Source organism: Anolis carolinensis, chromosome 5, assembly GCF_035594765.1.
Source record: "Anolis carolinensis isolate JA03-04 chromosome 5, rAnoCar3.1.pri, whole genome shotgun sequence".
Taxonomy (NCBI): domain Eukaryota; kingdom Metazoa; phylum Chordata; class Lepidosauria; order Squamata; family Dactyloidae; genus Anolis; species Anolis carolinensis.
Genome location: NC_085845.1, coordinates 111,909,800 through 111,928,229, shown reverse-complemented (window position 1 = coordinate 111,928,229; position 18,430 = coordinate 111,909,800). Strand labels below are relative to the sequence as shown.

Sequence of the window (18,430 nt, the reverse complement as noted above, 5' to 3'; positions counted from 1 at the left end):
AACCACCGATGAGGCACCACTCGGGGGGGTTGGTAAGTCAGGACAAAGCTATGATAGTGGTCCCCATTCAGCTTGAAAATGGCAGCAAACAAGCAACCTGCAAAGCATTTGTGGATTGTGGATGTTCCAGGAACATCATCTCCCCTGAATTAGCCGAGGGATTGGGATGCGAAAGAACGAACCTAGAATCCCCAATAGCTTTTTCGCAGTTGGACGGATCCACAGCATCGGGATCGTTAGCTAAGTACAGTGCCGAAGATGTAAAGTGTAAGATAGGGAGTTGGGAAGGAAAGGTGTCATTTGTGATATCACAAATAGCCAGCTATAATGTTATACTAGGCATGCCGTGGCTGGGGCAGGCCAACCCGCAAATCAACTGGGAGGATAAGAGCATGATCTTCAGGATGAATTTGGAAGAAGGGAGCCAGGAAGTTGAGAGGGAGCCAGGGAAAAGGGGGGAGGAAGACTCTATCAGAATAGCAGAACTGGCAGATAAATTACCCCCAGAGTATCGGGATTTTGTGGACGTGTTTGATGAGAAGGAAGCAGACAATTTCCCACCGAAGCGGAGAGTTGAAGTGAAAATAGAGCTAGTCCCAGGAGCAGAGCTTCCCAAGGCAAAAATATACCCGATGTCAGCTAGGGAAAAGGAGGAACTGAGAAAATACATTGATAAAAACCTAGCGAGGGGTTTCATAGAGCCTTCAAATTCCCCTCTAGGGGCGCCTGTGTTGTTCAGGCAGAAAAAGGACCAAACGCTGAGGCTCTGCATTGACTACAGGGGCCTAAATGCAATCAGTACTGTAAATAAATACCCCCTACCCTTAGTGAAGGACTTGATCGCCCAGTTATCGGAAGGGCAGATATTCACTAAATTGGACTTAATTGAGGCCTACCATAAATTGCAGATCAAACCAGAGGACAGGTGGAAGACGGCCTTCTCCTGCGCATTCGGATTATTCAATTATCGTGTGCTCCCCTTCGGTTTGTGCGGGGGAGGGGCCGCGTTCATGCAATTAATCAACGAAGTATTGCATCCATTGTTGTACAAGGGAGTCTTTATTTTTTTAGATGACGTATTGATAATGTCTCGAACTAAGGAGCAACACGTAGAACTAGTCAGGGAAGTCCTACAAAAGTTGAGGGAAGCGAAACTGTATGCGAAGCTTGCCAAGTGCGAGTTCAATAAAGACCAGATAGACTTTCTGGGGTATAGGATTTCCTCCCAGGGAGTGGCGATGGACCCTGCGAAGGTGGAAGACGTGAGGGGGTGGGAAGCCCCCAAAACACGGAAGCAGCTGCAATCCTTCCTAGGGTTCGCAAACTTCTATAGAACATTCATCAAGGACTTTGCGCGCCTCACTTTGCCATTAACGGATTTGTTAAAAACTAAAGGCAGGGGAGAAACAGCCAAAGTGAAGGCCCCAGGGGCCAAACTGACATGGACAATAGAATGCCAGGAAGCTTTCGAAGCCCTTAAAAAGCGTTTTACTGAGGAACCTGTCCTACAGCACCCCGATATGTCTAAGGCCTTTGTACTACATTGCGATGCGTCAGACCGGGCATATGGGGCAGTTCTGCTGCAGAAAGACGAGGGGGGGAACCTGAAGCCATGTGGCTATCTGTCAAAAAAGTTTAGCGATACAGAAAAAAACTGGCCGATTTGGGAGAGAGAAGCCTTAGCGATTCTAAAAGCACTAGAGTGCTGGAGACACTTTCTGGAAGGAAGTGGAACACCGTTTGAGGTGTGGACTGATCATAGAAATTTACAGTATCTAAGATCCCCTCGTAAACTATCAGCGAAGCAAATTAGATGGGCCCAATATTTCAGCCGTTTTGATTTCAGACTCAGATTCTTCCAGGGGAAACATAACCTACTCGCTGACGCTCTCTCTCGGATGCCTCAGCACGGGGGAGGAATTCAGGAATCTGAAGGGAGCCTGTTCCTAGATAAGCAGTGGGGCCTGGCAGTACTAACTCGAGCACAAGCGGCCAAAGAAAACAAACGTACTGCCATTTCCACGGGGGGAGGAGAAATATGGGAGGAAGAGTTGAAGCGAGCGTATGGAATGGACAAATGGTTACAAACTAACAAAGAAAAGGGAGAATTGTGTGGGGATTTGGTGTTTGTAAATAAGAAATTGTATATTCCTGAATGTTTAAGACGAGAAATGTTAAGGAAGTGCCACGATAACAAGGGTGCGGGTCATCTAGGCCCCACCAGGACTATTAAACTGTTGGCCAAACAATGCTGGTGGCCCGGAATGAGGAAAGACGCCAGGGGGTACGTCACGCAGTGTGAATTATGTGCAGAGGGAAAAACACCACCGGGGAAGCCCCAGGGGCTATTGCAGAAGGTGGTGGAGCCCATGAGGCCATGGGAATGCGTGGCCATGGATTTTGTAGGCGAACTACCCCCCAGCAGAGGCCACAGATACATTTGGACAATATTGGACCTATTCTCAAAACAGGCACACTTTGTGGCCCTGCCAAAACTCCCCTCAGCTGAAAAACTTGCTGATTTGTATGTGAAGCATGTATATCGCCTACATGGGTGTCCCGACAAAATAATTAGCGACCGGGGAGTCCAATTTACTGCAAAATTTTGGGGAAAATTCTTACAGCTGTTAGGAGCAGAAAGGAACCTGAGCTCGGCTTTTCATCCCGCAACCAACGGGGGAGTCGAACGCACCCAACAAACACTGTGCCAATTCTTGAGGATGTACACCAATTATAGACAGGATGATTGGGCGGACCTTCTACCGTTTGCTGAGATGGCTTTTAACGGGGCCGTACATTCGGCCACAGGTCGTGCCCCATTCGAAATAGTATACGGACAGGAGGTGGCACCTTTCCCCAGGCTACCCGAGTGGAAGGAAGGAGAGGGCCAGACCGACAAGGAATGGCCGGCCAAAATTAAGCAAGGGTGGCAGACCGTGGTGGAGGCATTGCGGGAAACACAAAAGAAGTACAAGCTCTTTGCCGATCGTAGGCGCCGAGAGGGGGACAAATTGGGCGAAGGGGATCTGGTTTGGCTGAGCACAAAAAACCTGAAATTGGGGTTCCCATCTAAAAAATTGGCTCCACGCTATATAGGGCCGTTCAGGGTAGCAAAAAGAATAAACGAAGTGACCTATGAGCTGAGGCTACCCAAGGACCTAGGAAAGGTACACCCGGTATTCCATTGCAGCCTGTTAAAAAAGTATAAAGGAACTCTGGACAGCGGAGAACAATAGTTGTGTTTAATCTTTTCCTTCCAGGACGAAGGGGAGGAGGACGCCATGTCAGAACCCTGCTACTAGAGCCTGGATGTGGCTCTGAGTTTCAGGGTCACTGACATTGATAAGACACCTGCGGCTCAGGACTCGGAGAAGAAACGGCTGCTGGACTTGGCGGGGAATTTGCGCGGGGTTTTGCTGAGCGGGAAGAGACTTTTCAAATGAGGGGGAGGGTATATAAAGGATGGTTGGCCGGAGCCTCCCATTCTTGGCTTTTTTGATGTTCATGTTTCCTACAGTAAAAGTTTCTGGTGATATCACAGAGAGTCTCGTGTGTTCATTCAGGAGCGGCTGTGGTGAGCTGACAGATCAGTGCTAGAAAATTATGTACTTCAAGGTTATTAGCTAGTAGATGTCCTTTAATAGGTCTTGTGGTTTCAGACTACTTTAATCACAACATTTAGTGTCTGATCCTATGGCTAGCCTATTCAATGTTTAATATACCTTACATGAACACTGGGCTCTTTTTATATCCAAGTTTCATTCTTAAATGGCTTATGCTTGCTAGCTTTATCTTGGCCTTGTTTATATCATAAATGACAGAAAAACTATTGTATTCTTCAACAGGTTGTTGTATCCACTAATATCGCTGAGACATCATTGACAATAGATGGTGTGGTATTTGTCATTGATCCTGGATTTGCTAAACAGAAGGTAAATATATAAAATGACTAACTGGTCCCTGAAATTAAAATGGGAATACTATAGAATGACCCTGCTCATCATAGCTTTTTATTCTGTCTGTATTATGAAAAAAAAAATCTGGATTTGGGTTCTACGGCTTTTGCATTTCCTCTAGCACAAAGTGTTTGGTGAGCAGAAGAGTTGCATGGAGCAGTTCTTGATTGAGCATAGTTTTTAAAAAGTACTTTCTATAAAATTGGTTGTGGTGACACGGTGTCCGTCCATTTACTAATTATATAATACTAATTGATTATTAAGTATGGCTTGGCATAATAATTTGCTTTTCAAAACAAGCTGTTTGCCATACCTGACAATTGAAATTTGAAATGTGTTACAAACACAGTGCAGTAATGAAATTTGGGGTAACACTGAAAATACCCACTTATTTGTGAAAAATATTTTCCTATAAAAGATTAATTGTGTGCATGTTTAATTCTATTTTAATATTTGTATGTCGTGGATTTTAAATTGCATTGCTTTTTAATGTTGTGAGTCACTTAGTGCTTCAATCAAGAGATAAAAACAGGAGATGCATAAACGTTATAATAATTTTTAAAATAAGTAATGGTGTCAAATAAGTGACAGGATGCTGGTGGTGAAGAAGATACCAAGCACATTAATGAAATACGTTTTCAAATATTAAAGTCAATATTTTAAGTACTTCCAAACAACAAATGGTACTGTATTTGTTTTATTGAGCTGTTAAAACGTTTAATCCAGATGAATTTTGGATCTTGTAGCAGTTTTGAAAGCATACATAAAAATATTGTAAGTTTTAAAAAGAGATTTATAAAATTATCTAGTATTGTCATGCCAGGTTGGAATGATTTCCTCTCTGTATTTGACTCTTCTGTTAAACAGGTATACAATCCTCGAATAAGGGTGGAATCTCTATTGGTAACTGCAATAAGTAAAGCTTCTGCTCAGCAGAGAGCTGGCCGTGCTGGCCGTACTAGGCCAGGCAAATGTTTTAGATTATATACAGAGAAGGCTTACAAAACTGAGATGCAGGTATGTAACGTGCAGTTTAATGGATTTAATGCTTGATCACATCATCTGATCTTGTTCTCCTTTTATCATTGGAAAATATGACATAATAAGTGGACTAGAACAATGTTGGATTCAGTGAAATCGTGTCTCTTATTCCCCTGTGGATTTCTCTATCTGCTCCAAAGAGCAGTTAAAATCCTCAGAGTCAATTCTCAGGCAGCTCCTCTAGCGGAGTGGGTAGGAAAGTCCATGACCTCCATCAGCATTGCATTGGAAGTAGCCCTTTTTTACTAAACCATCTTGATTGTGAAAATGTGTTGCGTTCATCTATATATTTTTGTATTTCTCTAGAGCTTGCATTTTTTCAGTATGACAGATGTGCAGCGTTTCCCTTGTTGCCTTGATCTTTTCATATGTGATCTTTTGATACCACATTTCTTTTGATATTAAGCAAAGTTTGCAAGACTGATCTGTATGTTTCTTCAGTCTTGATATAAGATGTCATTTAGATGATACCTTTGCTTAAAGAAGCCGGCTAGATGGGCATGCAGAAAAGGGCTTGTCCTCTGTCTCTTTCAAACTTTGAAGTGTATCTAAGTTGAAATTAATCTCTCTCTCGGATTGCATTTAAAATTGGTTTTTAAATTGTCTTGATTTTCTTGTGATTATTGCTCATCTGTACATTTTTATGCAACTTCCTGGTGCCTTTCAGAAAGGCAGTATAAGACGGCTTTAAAAATACAGGGTATTTAGGTGGCCTTTCTCAAAATCCCAGTGGAGAATATTAAAGGGGAGAGGCTGAGAAGTAATTTGAATCAGAACATCAAACCAGCATAAATTGAAATGAGGTCTCAGCTCTTTGTACAAATCAAGCGTTTTGAATGAGTTCATGTAATTTTGTATAAACTGCGAAGTTTGTTATATTATGTAGTCATCTTACAACAGCTTGTCCTTAAGTATTGAATTAAGTAAATCTGGAAAAAGTATGGAGTTAATGCAAAACTGAAAGAAAAACAAAACATTTCTTTTCTAGGACAATACCTACCCTGAAATACTGAGATCTAACTTGGGATCTGTCGTATTACAACTGAAGAAACTTGGCATAGATGATTTGGTTCACTTTGATTTTATGGACCCACCAGGTATATTTTGGAATTCCTAAAATTATGGTTCTGCATATATATAAAAGTTACACCATAATTGTTTCTCATTCATTTGGAGATTCAGTATTACTAAAATTGTTAGGGAATATACCAAGATTCTATAACTCTAGCAAGGACCTTGACTTTTTCATTTAGGACATGCAAAAGATAGGGTTTTTTTTGTCTAACATTATGTGCAAGCACCTTTAGACATAATTGCATAGTGAATAAAGTGTTACGTATTCATATTCAGCAGTTTTCTTTCATATTGTCTGGACAAGTTTTGTTATTTTATCCCTTTCTTTTGCTCAGTTATTCCGGATATTCAAAAAAGTTTAAAAAATGCATTTTAATCTCACATAGGTACAATACTATATGCCAAAACAGATCAAATTTAAAAAGTCATGTGCAGGACTGCTCTGTACATTGAACCAAATGACCAAAACCACAAGCATTGTAAAGAGCTTGTCATTTTTGAGGGCAGACAGACATTGGCATCCTTTGAACTGACACAGACACTGACAAGATTGATATGGACTGAATTGATTACAAACAGCAGGATAAAGTGTAGTATGGGATAACTGAATTCCAGCAATTTGGGTTAGTTCTTAGTTTAATATGGAAGGTAGTGCTCATTCTCTGTTGTAGGGTATTCCACGACTTTGCTTTTTAATTTTATTTATTTATTTATTACAATATTTATATCCCGCCCTTCTCACCCAATAGGTAGTAAAAGTATTTCATGATTTAGCTGTTGATGTGGCAATAGAATAATAAAATAAGAATGAAAGAATGGATATGGCAATGAAGTGTAAATTATACCAAGCATATAACTATTTTTATTTACAAAGATATGAAATGGCTTCAAGGAAGCCTGGAAATGAGCAAAACCGTATACTCAAATCCCAGGGGTTGAACATAACCTCAAAACTAACCCTAAAGTTATGTTTGATTCTTGGTAGTTAGATTTTAATAATTTTGTTTGATAGCAGCTTATGTTCACAATTAGATCAACTATAGAATGAAAAATGAGATGGCTTATAAGCGTGTGTGATACTTACGTTTGCTGAAGGCAGCTTTAAATATGTGGTGTTTGGGTTTTTTATTTCAGCACCAGAAACCTTGATGAGAGCCCTAGAGCTTTTGAATTACCTAGCTGCTTTAAATGATGATGGAGATTTGACTGAATTGGGATCCATGATGGCAGAATTTCCACTTGATCCACAGCTGGCTAAAATGGTTATTGCAAGTTGCGACTACAACTGTTCTAATGAGATTCTGTCTATAACTGCCATGCTGTCAGGTAATAGCAGGGACAGAGATGCCAATCAAAACACAGATCTCCAGTTAGGGGAAGCTTATATTACTATTCCTGCAACAGGACTTATAACTTTTAAAAAGTCTGAATTGTGCCTCTCAAAATCACTGTATAGAATGATTCATAATGGAGTAAAATTTATAAATGAAATCAACACTGGAGCTAAAGAAGTTATTGTGTGAAATTGTCATCTAACGCATCTCGTGGCAGAAAAGAGAAAAACATATTTTTAAGGATTACAGATCATAGGAACACAGTTCTATCTATTACAAATTGTACATAATGCTCATTTTTTCTTACAAAGTGAGCAGCAATAATGATCATTCACTTTATTAGTTGATCCTCTTAATTTGTGTGTGCGTTACATAACTTAAATCCCCATTATCCTTCGAATCCTTCCCAAGTTTATTACATAAACTTTCCAAATTTCTATTGCTAAAGGGAATGCTAGAGGGAGAAGCAGCCACTAACTATCATTATATATATATTGAAAAGTGGAAAACACAGGCATGATAAAGAGAAATTGTCTGAATAGCAGTCTTTTGTTACTAAACTTTGGATCCAAAAAGCTACATGGAAGGATCCAAAGGTTTGGACATGCCCAATGGAAAGGTCTAAAATTGGAACAGCTTTTGAAGTTGATTAAGTTTCAAAAGTGGTATGGACATTGAAGCTCCTGTTCTAGAAATTGAAGCACAGGTGGGCTTGAACAACTAACATCTATATTTTGGGGATATTGCCCTTTTTTTAAAAAGTGTGGAACAAAGTCTGTGTAGTACTTGTACAAACAAGGAGAAAAGAGTGCATACGCTTAACCACACTCCCCCTTACTTAACCACTTCTGCTTGCATTCGACAATTAAGAAGATGTCAACTGTTGATTACATTAATTGAAGACATTACTACTTAACAATTTTTTAAGAGATTTTTATTGTCCTGAAATGGGCAGGTTCACCATACATTATAAGGTGAAAAGCTTTTGGGTAAGACAAGCTGTTGCTATATTATGACATTATAACAGTGTTTTTCTAAAAACAAGCTACAATGTTTATTGCAGAGTTTTGACAGTTCAGACTCAGAGCAGATGGGCAGGGCAGTGTCTAATTATTTCATGTAAATTGTAGCCTTATGTGCGGAGGTGGTGGTAGGTTGATGCCTGCCTTTTAATGTCATTCTCCTCAAACCAGACTACTTGATTCAAGCTCTCACTTTCAACTGTATATGTTTTCCTTTAACTGTATACATAAATATTCTGGAAGATGTTTTACTTAAACGTCTCCCTCTTCTAAATGGATATGTCACAAATTATTCATACCTAGGACAGTTTAATTTTTTTCTTAGTCAATAATGTGCATACAACATTCTGTACAGTATTTTTCTTAGGAAGACACAATTTGAGAGGAGTTTGTTTTGTGGGACAGTTACTTGGATACAGTTAAGGCACCATTCTCTAAAGTCCTGTTGCTATTTACAAAGTGTCACTAACAGAACCAGTAAATATTTAACAGTATGCATATGGGAACTATCTAATAGAATTAGAATGTAATTCTATATATCTGGGTTTAATTGGAAGTAAGTTTTATTGGATTCAGTGGACCTTACTATTCCATTGTTGGGTTCAGGCTAGACCCACTACAAATTTATTCATCACTGTTGGATTATACTTGATTTTGTAGCAACACTTCTTTTGGACTTTGCGTTCTTAATTTTTGATAGTTACTCACTGGAAACAGTAAGACTCTTGCAGTATTGCTGTCAGCATATTGCAGATGTGTGCATTAGTCAATTTCTATATTTGTTCTCTTTTTTCAATGTCTGTACTGTTAGAAAACTTAAAAAACCTGCTTTTTAAAGTGTGTGACTTTGAAAAACAAAAAAGTACATGAACACAGTCTTCATGTGCTTTGGTTGAGACCAAAGTATGAATGTCATGGAGTTCAAAGAAAAGGTGGACATTCATTCTGTTCTTTTAGTTTCACTTAAAAGCTACATGTTTATTTTAAGTGGAATATTTTTTGTACATAGTCTATGAGAGAAAGACATGACTCTTTCTTGGTGTACAAAAGGTAGTTTATAACACTGATAACTAACATTAATTCATGAAAAAGTGTTTTATGGAGTTTTCATAGTATGGACAGAGAAATCACTACTGGTGGACATGAATTATCCTTCATTTTGACCTTTTAATTTATATCAAAATATATTAAAGAGAAACTAATGTGTAAGAAAAAGAATCATCTTCATCCACTAAAGTCAGGTTTACTTGTGCAGGTCTAATAAAGCTGCTGGGCAGTCTACCTTCCACCACTGCCGCTATCATTATAGCCCTGGACTGCTATATTAAATGGATATTTATTCACATATGCTTTCTGTCTGCCAATGCTGATAACATTGCCTGCTGTTGATGACAGAACTTGAATACAATTTCTTATTTTTCATCAGTAGATGAGCTGTTGGCACAACTATTACAGGGGTTCATCCTCCTGATTAACCCTAGTTTTTATAGGGTGCAATTGGCTGTAGATTGCTTCTCTGAACATCCATTGTCGACTGCAATAGGTTAAGCTATCAGCATTTGGTTTTGCACTGACGTCATGTGATTCTTCCAGTACATACTACTTTGGAACTTGATGGCCTTCAGAATAGATTTTATGCCTATTTTCTAGTCAAAATAATCAGGCATTCTGTAGCTTTGAAACCCTCTTGTCTTGCAGATGTGGTTAGGTGTTGATGTACCAAATCAAGGTAGTAGACAGTCCAAGATGCAGTTGGAGGCCATCCTGCCCTGCCCTATGCTCTGTGAACTGACCTAGCTAGGCCTTGTTCCTCTATCTGTGAATGCGTGACTCATCGATATGGGCGTTTGTGTTGGGCCCATACCAACCTTGTTTAGTCCCACAGTGTTTTGTTCGCCCCACGGAAGCCAAGAAAGCAGCAGATGAGGCCAAGATGAGGTTTGCCCACATAGATGGAGATCATTTGACGTTGCTGAATGTCTACCACGCTTTCAAACAGAGTGAGTATAAATTTAAAGATACAGTTTGATGAATCTGTATTGACTCCAGTTGGTGACTTTCTTGGAGGAACTAGTAAAATATTATATGTTGCAACTTGTGATGAAAGGATATTTGTAGGATAGTGTTAAGCCAGTGTAGCATAGTCATTAAGAGGCTGAATACACATTGGGAAGGGCATGTCTTAAATTTAGCCTTTTGCCTGAACCCAGTAGAGGGCTTCATACCAAGACATGATCTTAGCCTCCATTTGTAATAATAATAATAATACAGTAGAGTCTCATTTATCCAAGCTAAACGGGCCAGCAGAACCTTGGATCAGTGAATATCTTGGATAATAAGGAGGGATTAAGGAAAATTAGGTTATGATTTTACAAATTAAGCACAAAAACATGTTATACAACAAATTTGACATAAAAAGTAGTTCAATATGCAGTAATGTTATGTTTTAATTACTGTATTTACGAATTTAGCACCAAAATATCATGATATATTGAAAACATTGACTACAAAAATGCATTGGATAATCCAGAACCTTGGATAAGCGAGTCTTGGATAAGTGAGACTCTACTGTAATAATAATAATAATAATAATAATAATAATAATAATAATAATAATAATAATAATAAACAACTTTATTTGTATTCTGCCCTATCTCCAAGAGGGAATCAGGGCAGATTCCAACATACAATGGGAAACATTCAATGACTCTGTAAAACAAAACAAATACTGACATAAAATCCCAGAGAAACCCCACATATAAAAATACATTAAAACCTAACCAGTAATTTAAACCTAAACATCAATAAAGTAAACTACATGTAGTCAAACAAAATTATATAATATAAAATCTAATGAACATCCACATTAATTTACAACATCCAATTAGAGTTCATAAAACAGTGTGAGTTGATTGTGTAGTCGAACAATGGTTATTGGGCACATGTATGGGAAGTGCTTCAAGCTCTTGTGTATGCTGTAGTGGTGATACTGGTTCTTTGCTGCACATTTTGTACTTATTGGAGAAATTGCTTTATTAGATTCAGGCACACATTTATGTTGTAACTCCTCTCTTCCTTTCATGCAAGCAGTCTCCCTTTTCATCTCAACCCAGTAGGGCCAACTTAAAGCCCAGGCACTGCTCTGTGCCACCCCCAGCCCATGAATGGATTGGCAACTGGAGTATTGTTTATGTTCCTCTTTCATAATATTCCTATACAGAAATATAGGAAGTGGGAATTGAATAGGTTCTTGACCGAAGAGTCAGGGTATAAGAGTGTGGAAGCTATCTTACCTGCTGCTTCTGCCATTGTTCCCACCACTGTGTATTTTACTTAATTTGTTTTCAGTTTATTTTTAGACTTAGATCATTTTGACCCAAAAATAATTTAACCTTTTTTAAACAGGGCTAGAAATTGGGAGGAAGGGAATAGGGAGAAATTAGCCTTGAAAATTAAGGTGGTGGGATGGTACAAAGCCACAAAGTAAATCTTGTGTACTTTCTAATGGGCTCATAGCTGATGTTCAGATGTTGTCATCCACAGAGCAAAGTCTGTTGCATTTGATGATTGCTGCATTTCCATTTTTAATCAAAATTTTGGGAGATAATGAAAACCAGGCTGGAAAAATCCCCATTGTTCAGTTGCCTATGCTGTACTAGATATGTGTGTCTATACATGTGGCAGTGGGATCTTTTGTGCATACTCCATAGTTCCCTGGGATCATCCAGTGCATATTCCTTTTTAAAAAACCGAATTTCTATCAGCCAGCTCTTTCATTGCTGTGGTGGACTATATGTGGATTCTCTTTCTCTGGCCAAGCATGATTCTGGCTTCCTATAAAGGACTAGGCTTGTCCAACCACAACTGCTGCACCTATATGTTAATAGATCACAATTACTGTTCTTTAGACTAGATGGTAATTGTCAGCCATCTTTGATCCTGTAAACAGCTATAAATGGGGGCTAGAACCTGGAAATGAAACATAATAAAATTTCATTACTTGTCTTATGCTATGTCATAATGACTTTTGGCTGTTAACTTTCCATCCCATGTGGCTACCTATTTTCCTGGCCTCCTTGACCTAATTTCTGAAGTATCTGAACAATTCAGCATTTATTGTCCTTGTCCTTGGTGCTGTAAACAAAAGCTTTGTCCATTTAAAGAATGCATAGCCAAATTAACCTTCAGTGAACTGAAGAGGTGTTGTAGTTGCTTTTTAAATAAAATAATGTCATTCTGTGTTTTGAATGGTTCAGTAGATTGGCCATTTAGATGGGTGGTTTTTTGTGTACTAGTTTTAATTTGGTAAAATGCTCATTTTAGATGATTCATGACTTTTTCTTAACATTGCAGATCATGAATCGGTTCAGTGGTGTTATGACAACTTCATTAACTACAGGTCCCTGATGTCTGCAGACAATGTACGCCAGCAGCTGTCACGAATCATGGACAGATTTAATTTGCCACGTAGAAGCACAGACTTCACAAGTCGGGACTATTACATCAATATAAGGAAGGCTTTAGTTACTGGTTACTTCATGCAGGTATGTGTGCATGTAAAAGACGTGGAACTAGTCATTTCTATATCCCTTTCTTAGGATGCAGAAAATCATAGAAATGAGGGTGGTCCCAAAATATTGAGGGTTTTGAATGTTGAGATAATATGGTTGCTGGTCATAAGAGTATTGTAGAAATTTGCACCCTAAATTGAGCCGAATGTGATGCCTTTGGTTTTGAGAGGATACATTAATCTGTACTATTATTAAATGATGCTTATGCAGGAAATTCTGAATATGAACTCTGCTTTTCTGCAGTTGAATATTAGGACCTTCTTCCTTCCTATATGTGGAGTATCTTGAAGCTGAAACACTTTATATAACCCATGGAATCTTTAAAACTCCTGTCCCCCATCCAGTGAAGTTCCTCTAAGGAAATGTTGATCTTGTAATGGGGAAGAGGAGATCAGCAAAGATTAACAAATGTTACTGCACAGCTTTGTAGATTCAGGCCAAATCTAAAATAAAGTGTAAGTGATATAGTAAATATGAGAACAATAATGTCAAAACTTTGAACTGGTCATTTTTAATTAGCTCCCCACCCACTCATTTTAGCATCCAGTATGCTGAAATGCAGATTACTTATTCCTAGCTGTCATAAATTTAGAAGAAAACACTTGCAAATTCTTACTCCCATCATCAATATCCTTTCTTGGAACTACCACCTCTCCAGAGACGTCTGCTTAAGTGTCTCTTTCCTTCTTTTTTACCAGCCTGTGTTTCCATAAATGTTCCGCATGTTACAGTGTATGATCCCAGGAGGGATCATGAATAAAACAGTATAATTACTAGAAATTTTAAAATGTGCTTGTTATAAATGCACTGAGAATGGAGAAAAAAAAAACTCCCCACATTAATGTTTTTCCTCAGTAAGTCATAATTTCCCTGGGATGGTTTTATATAACTGTTTACTTTTTTGGATTGCCTTTGTTCATCATGGTGGTAGGAATGTAAAATTAGTTCTTTCCAGTCCAATGATTTTTGTTTGGACTCTGGTAACCACAAAACGCAACGGTGTAACCAGTGTGTCTTATTAACTTCAGTGGATGAAGAAGCATTGTCTGCATATTTTGTAACATACAGGAATCGTACTTCCTTTTTTGAAATAAGTGAGATAGTTGTGAGGCAGTTGTACTAGTGAAACTTTAACGGTGTGTTACTTGTCTTGAAGTTACCTGTCTACATGGGGTCACTTATAGTGACCCCATGAATTTCATGGGGTTTTTTTAGGCAAGGTATCTGCTCAAATGTCGTTATTCTAGTCCTTCCTCTGAAATATAGCCTATAGCACTTCATTGGTGTTCTCCCATACAAGTACTTTCCAAAGCTGTACCTGCTTCGCTTCCAAGATCAGAAAGGACCTGGTAATTAGTTAAAGTAGTTAAACTATTTTGCCTACTATAAAAGAGTTGCATATCTTAGTTTTTACTTGTTTGCCAATTTTTCTTCACCATCTCTTTTTAAAATATACCCTTCTTAAGAATATATCTGCAGACTCCACATTGCAGTAAATGATTAAATTTCCAAATTTTTACAAGATAGTTCTCCAAACCACACTTTGACTAAAGGTCCTTAGTTAGAAACATTTCCTGCTCTTTTTAAGCATTACAGTACTGTTTAATGCACAGTTGGGGTTCGAGACAGAGGGTATTCATTGCTGTTGTCAAACTTAAATGCAGACTTATTGGAGCCCGCCATGTGTGGGATCTTGGTTGTTCCAATTTTTCTGAGAGGTTTAGTATCAAGGGAGAAATGTTAAGTATAGTATTTCTAATGTATTAATGCTGTTAATATAGGTAGCACATTTGGAACGGACAGGACATTATCTAACAGTGAAAGACAACCAGGTAGTCCAGCTACATCCTTCTACAGTTCTTGACCACAAGCCTGAATGGGTGCTTTACAATGAATTTGTTCTTACCACAAAGAACTACATCCGCACTTGTACAGACATCAAACCAGAATGGTAAGCCTTTTTAAAAATAATGTACATATTTATGTATGGTTTTGTGGAGTTCCCTGAGAAGTTTTTAAAAACAGATTTCTAATAAAGGATTTGATGGACTCGGGTCAGTAACATCTGTTGTTTTATTAGTTAAAACTGCTTATGAAATTTTCTTCTTAAACTGGTTTAAATTGATAGTGCTAGATTTATTTATTTATTTACAGCATTTATATTCCGCCCTTCTCACCCCGAAGGGGACTCAGGGCGGATCACATTGCACACATAAAGGCAAACATTCAATGCCATGACATAGAACAGAGACAAGGCGCAGGCACCGGGCTGGCCTCGAACTCATGACCTCTTGGTCAGAGTGATTTGTTGATTTGTTGCAGCTGGCTTGCTTTCCAGCCTGCGCCACAGCCCGGTCCTAACTTGATGAGAGGAAAGTTGACTTGCATGCCATAAAGAAAAAATGGGTTCCTTTTCTTTGTAACATGCCTATAATATCTTTTGAATGTTGGGAAGTTCTTATTTTTCTCTTGTTGGTTCAGAGAGTGTCTGTAAGAATAGGCTATACATTGTAAACGTTACATTCCTACTATCTTTAGCTTTGAAACCATAGCTAAGAGTTAATTACAATCCTATCCAAAACATCCTAAAAGTGTTGCTGTGGTTGAATGTTTGCAATGAAATGCCTCTGCTCTTAAGCTTAATAGAGAAACAAAGTAACACTTCTGAACCAGCATGTCTTTAGAGAGAGGAAGACAGGCTTGCTATTACAGTAGAGTCTCACTTATCCAAGCTAAACGGGCTGGCAGAAGCTTGGATAAGCAAATATGTTGGATAATAAGGAGAGATTAAGAAAAAGCCTATTAAACATCAAATTAGGTTATGATTTTACAAATTAAGCACCAAAACTTCATATATATTTCCCTCTCAAGTCTGTAGTATTTCAAGACGTAATCTTCAAAAATTGACCAGTCAGTCCTTTTTATTCCACTGCCATTGTTTTTCTTTAACAGAAATGTTAATTTGTCCATATCTTTTATTTCCATTATTTTGATTATCCAGTCCTTTGTATCAGGTATTGTGTCCAATTTCCACCTTTTCGCAAAGACCATTCTTGCCGCAGTTGTGAAATATGTAAATAGTTTTTCCTTATTTTGGTCTGCGAATAATTCTGAATCAAACATTCTAAGAAGATAGGCTTGCTATTACTCTTACGTTTAATTTTTCAACCCTCCCAAAGACTTGTTGGAGAAAAAGGCACAATGAAGTGATTGCACATAATTTCTCCTAAAAAAAGGGAGTTTTACAGTCTGAGAGTAACTCCTGAGAAGTCAGTCTCCCACATTCCTACATCTCTCTGAGGGCAATGGTATAAAGAAGTTATCCTGGCTTGAATATCTCAATATTAAGTCAAGTTCATATGGAAGGATATGAGCCATCAGATAATCTTTATTGCTATTAGGTTATCTTTTCCATTAGATAGACTTGACAGCCTTATACTCCTGGAGCTCTAGTGTGCTCTGAATCTTGGCTTGATCAAACGACAATTTTCTGTTATATTTAAACAAGTACAGTTCATTTGCAAGGCAGAACTGGGAATCATAATTTGAACATGGTTGCTTTTTCTATTTTGGGTGCACTGTGTGATATGCACAACATTTTTCCCAATTCAAATGCATTGATAATGTATAAAACCAGGAAGACATGGTGAGAATCAGAGGAAGAGAGAAAACAAGGCTATGGCATGCTCCCAGTTCTTTAGTTTCATCCCCAAAATGCAAAAAAGGAAGTGGAAAGATCTCATTGCATTCTATGTGACAAGTCTTTTTGCTTTTTAGACAAGCAAAAATATCTACTTCTACAGTATTTTAGGCCTAGAATGTTTGAATGCACAGTCACTATTTCAGTATATTTTTATCAACATTTCTGTGTTATTGCTGTACTCTGCTGTTTATCTAGCTGTCAGGAACTAATGTTTACAATGTTATAACTATATAATTGCCTTGTACCTAAAAGTATCCAAATATTCTTTTCAAATTGCATATTTCAAAGTCAATACATTGTTAACTTTCTGTTTTAATGAACATTAAAATTACTTTGTTAACATTACATGGAGACAGGATGTTAAAAATCCCTCTTGAACAGGGAATGCATGTTAAAAGCATTCAGTATTGATATTTTCAGTTTCTCCACTTTTAGAATAGCATCTCAGATATTTGGAGGTGATTTATTTAAAAGTATTTTTGGTAGCATGCTTCTTACAGATAAAGTGGATTTCCATATTTCTAGGCATTATTAAATAGATGGATAATCTAATTCTCATAAGTAGTATTAATTGGCCCATTACTATTGCTTGCATGATGTTCAGATCTATGCTGAAATTACAAACCTTCTTTCTTTCTTTGCCAGGTTGGTGAAAATTGCCCCTCAATATTATGACATGAGCAATTTCCCACAGTGTGAAGCAAAGAGACAGTTGGATCGCATCATTGCCAAACTTCAGTCCAAGGAATATTCGCAGTACTGAATTTATTATTTGAATGGAAATTGCTCAGAGGACAGCTGAAAACAGTGAATGAACTCTTAAGTTCCAAGTTGTGCTCTTTGCTTTGGTTCAATAATGGCCTTTATTTGAAAGCTTTTTAATTTTTCTTTACAGTAAATATTCCATTCTGATTTCATAAATTAAACATGTATGCCTCCCTTTTGTGTTCACACTGTAGCTCATACTGGAAAAGCTGATCAATGTTTTGCAGTTTATTAAAAGTAGTTCTATATATATAACAATGTTATAAGCATTTCTTTAGAAATGGTTGAAAATGCTTCTAAAATGTGATTTATCGACCATGGTATGCATGATCGTTGTAATTGTTGACATTCCTTTTAGAAGTTGTGAAATGTTACAACGTGCTTATGTAGACACAATCTTCAGCTTCAGTACAGAGATACTGGCTTCAATAAAATCTATTTATACAAAGTTTTTGTGAAATAAACTAATTCTCTTCCCTTTGTTGAGAAATACCTGAAAGTTCAGTTTAGCTTAAAATCAACACTTGAATGGTCTATTCCCATCTTCTTCTTACCAGAAAACTTAGTGTACTTCACTATAGATTAAACTAATGTCTATTGTTCTGGCCAGGATCTAAAAATATATTTTGAGAAATACCCAAAGTTTCGGTTTAGCTTGAAATCAACATTTGAATGGTCTACTCCATCTTCTTCTGACCAGAAAACGTTGTGTTCTTCACTATAGTTTAAACGCATGTCTATTGTTCTGGCCAGGATCTAAAATTATATTTCCACTGGATTCTGTGAATTTTTCTGACAAAATCAAGATGTCTTCCTTTTCTTCCTCCATCTGCAGTTTGTTGTGGCAGCAAAAATACGTTCCAGAGGACTTTCTAGCCCTCTGAAACCTAATTTTTAGAGTATTGCATGAAGGAGAGATGATTTCCCCCTTCCTGCTTCAACTGGAATTTAGGAGGAGTATACT

The 18,430-nt window shown here is 37.8% G+C and overlaps 1 protein-coding gene across 2 annotated transcripts in view; it reads left to right on the top strand.

Moving 5' to 3' along the window:
• dhx15 (DEAH-box helicase 15) overlaps positions 1 to 17,914 on the top strand; it is a 57,945-nt gene extending 40,031 nt beyond the window's left edge. For both annotated transcript variants that reach the window (XM_062982170.1, XM_062982169.1), the window contains 8 exons: positions 3,846 to 3,932; positions 4,824 to 4,973; positions 5,986 to 6,094; positions 7,206 to 7,397; positions 10,305 to 10,427; positions 12,781 to 12,971; positions 14,780 to 14,949; positions 17,347 to 17,914. In XM_062982170.1, the coding sequence (XP_062838240.1) occupies positions 3,846 to 3,932; positions 4,824 to 4,973; positions 5,986 to 6,094; positions 7,206 to 7,397; positions 10,305 to 10,427; positions 12,781 to 12,971; positions 14,780 to 14,949; positions 17,347 to 17,464 (1,140 nt within the window). In that variant the 3' untranslated portion in view covers positions 17,465 to 17,914. The remainder of the gene's footprint in view (positions 1 to 3,845; positions 3,933 to 4,823; positions 4,974 to 5,985; positions 6,095 to 7,205; positions 7,398 to 10,304; positions 10,428 to 12,780; positions 12,972 to 14,779; positions 14,950 to 17,346) is intronic.
• Positions 17,915 to 18,430: the final 516 nt, after the last annotated feature.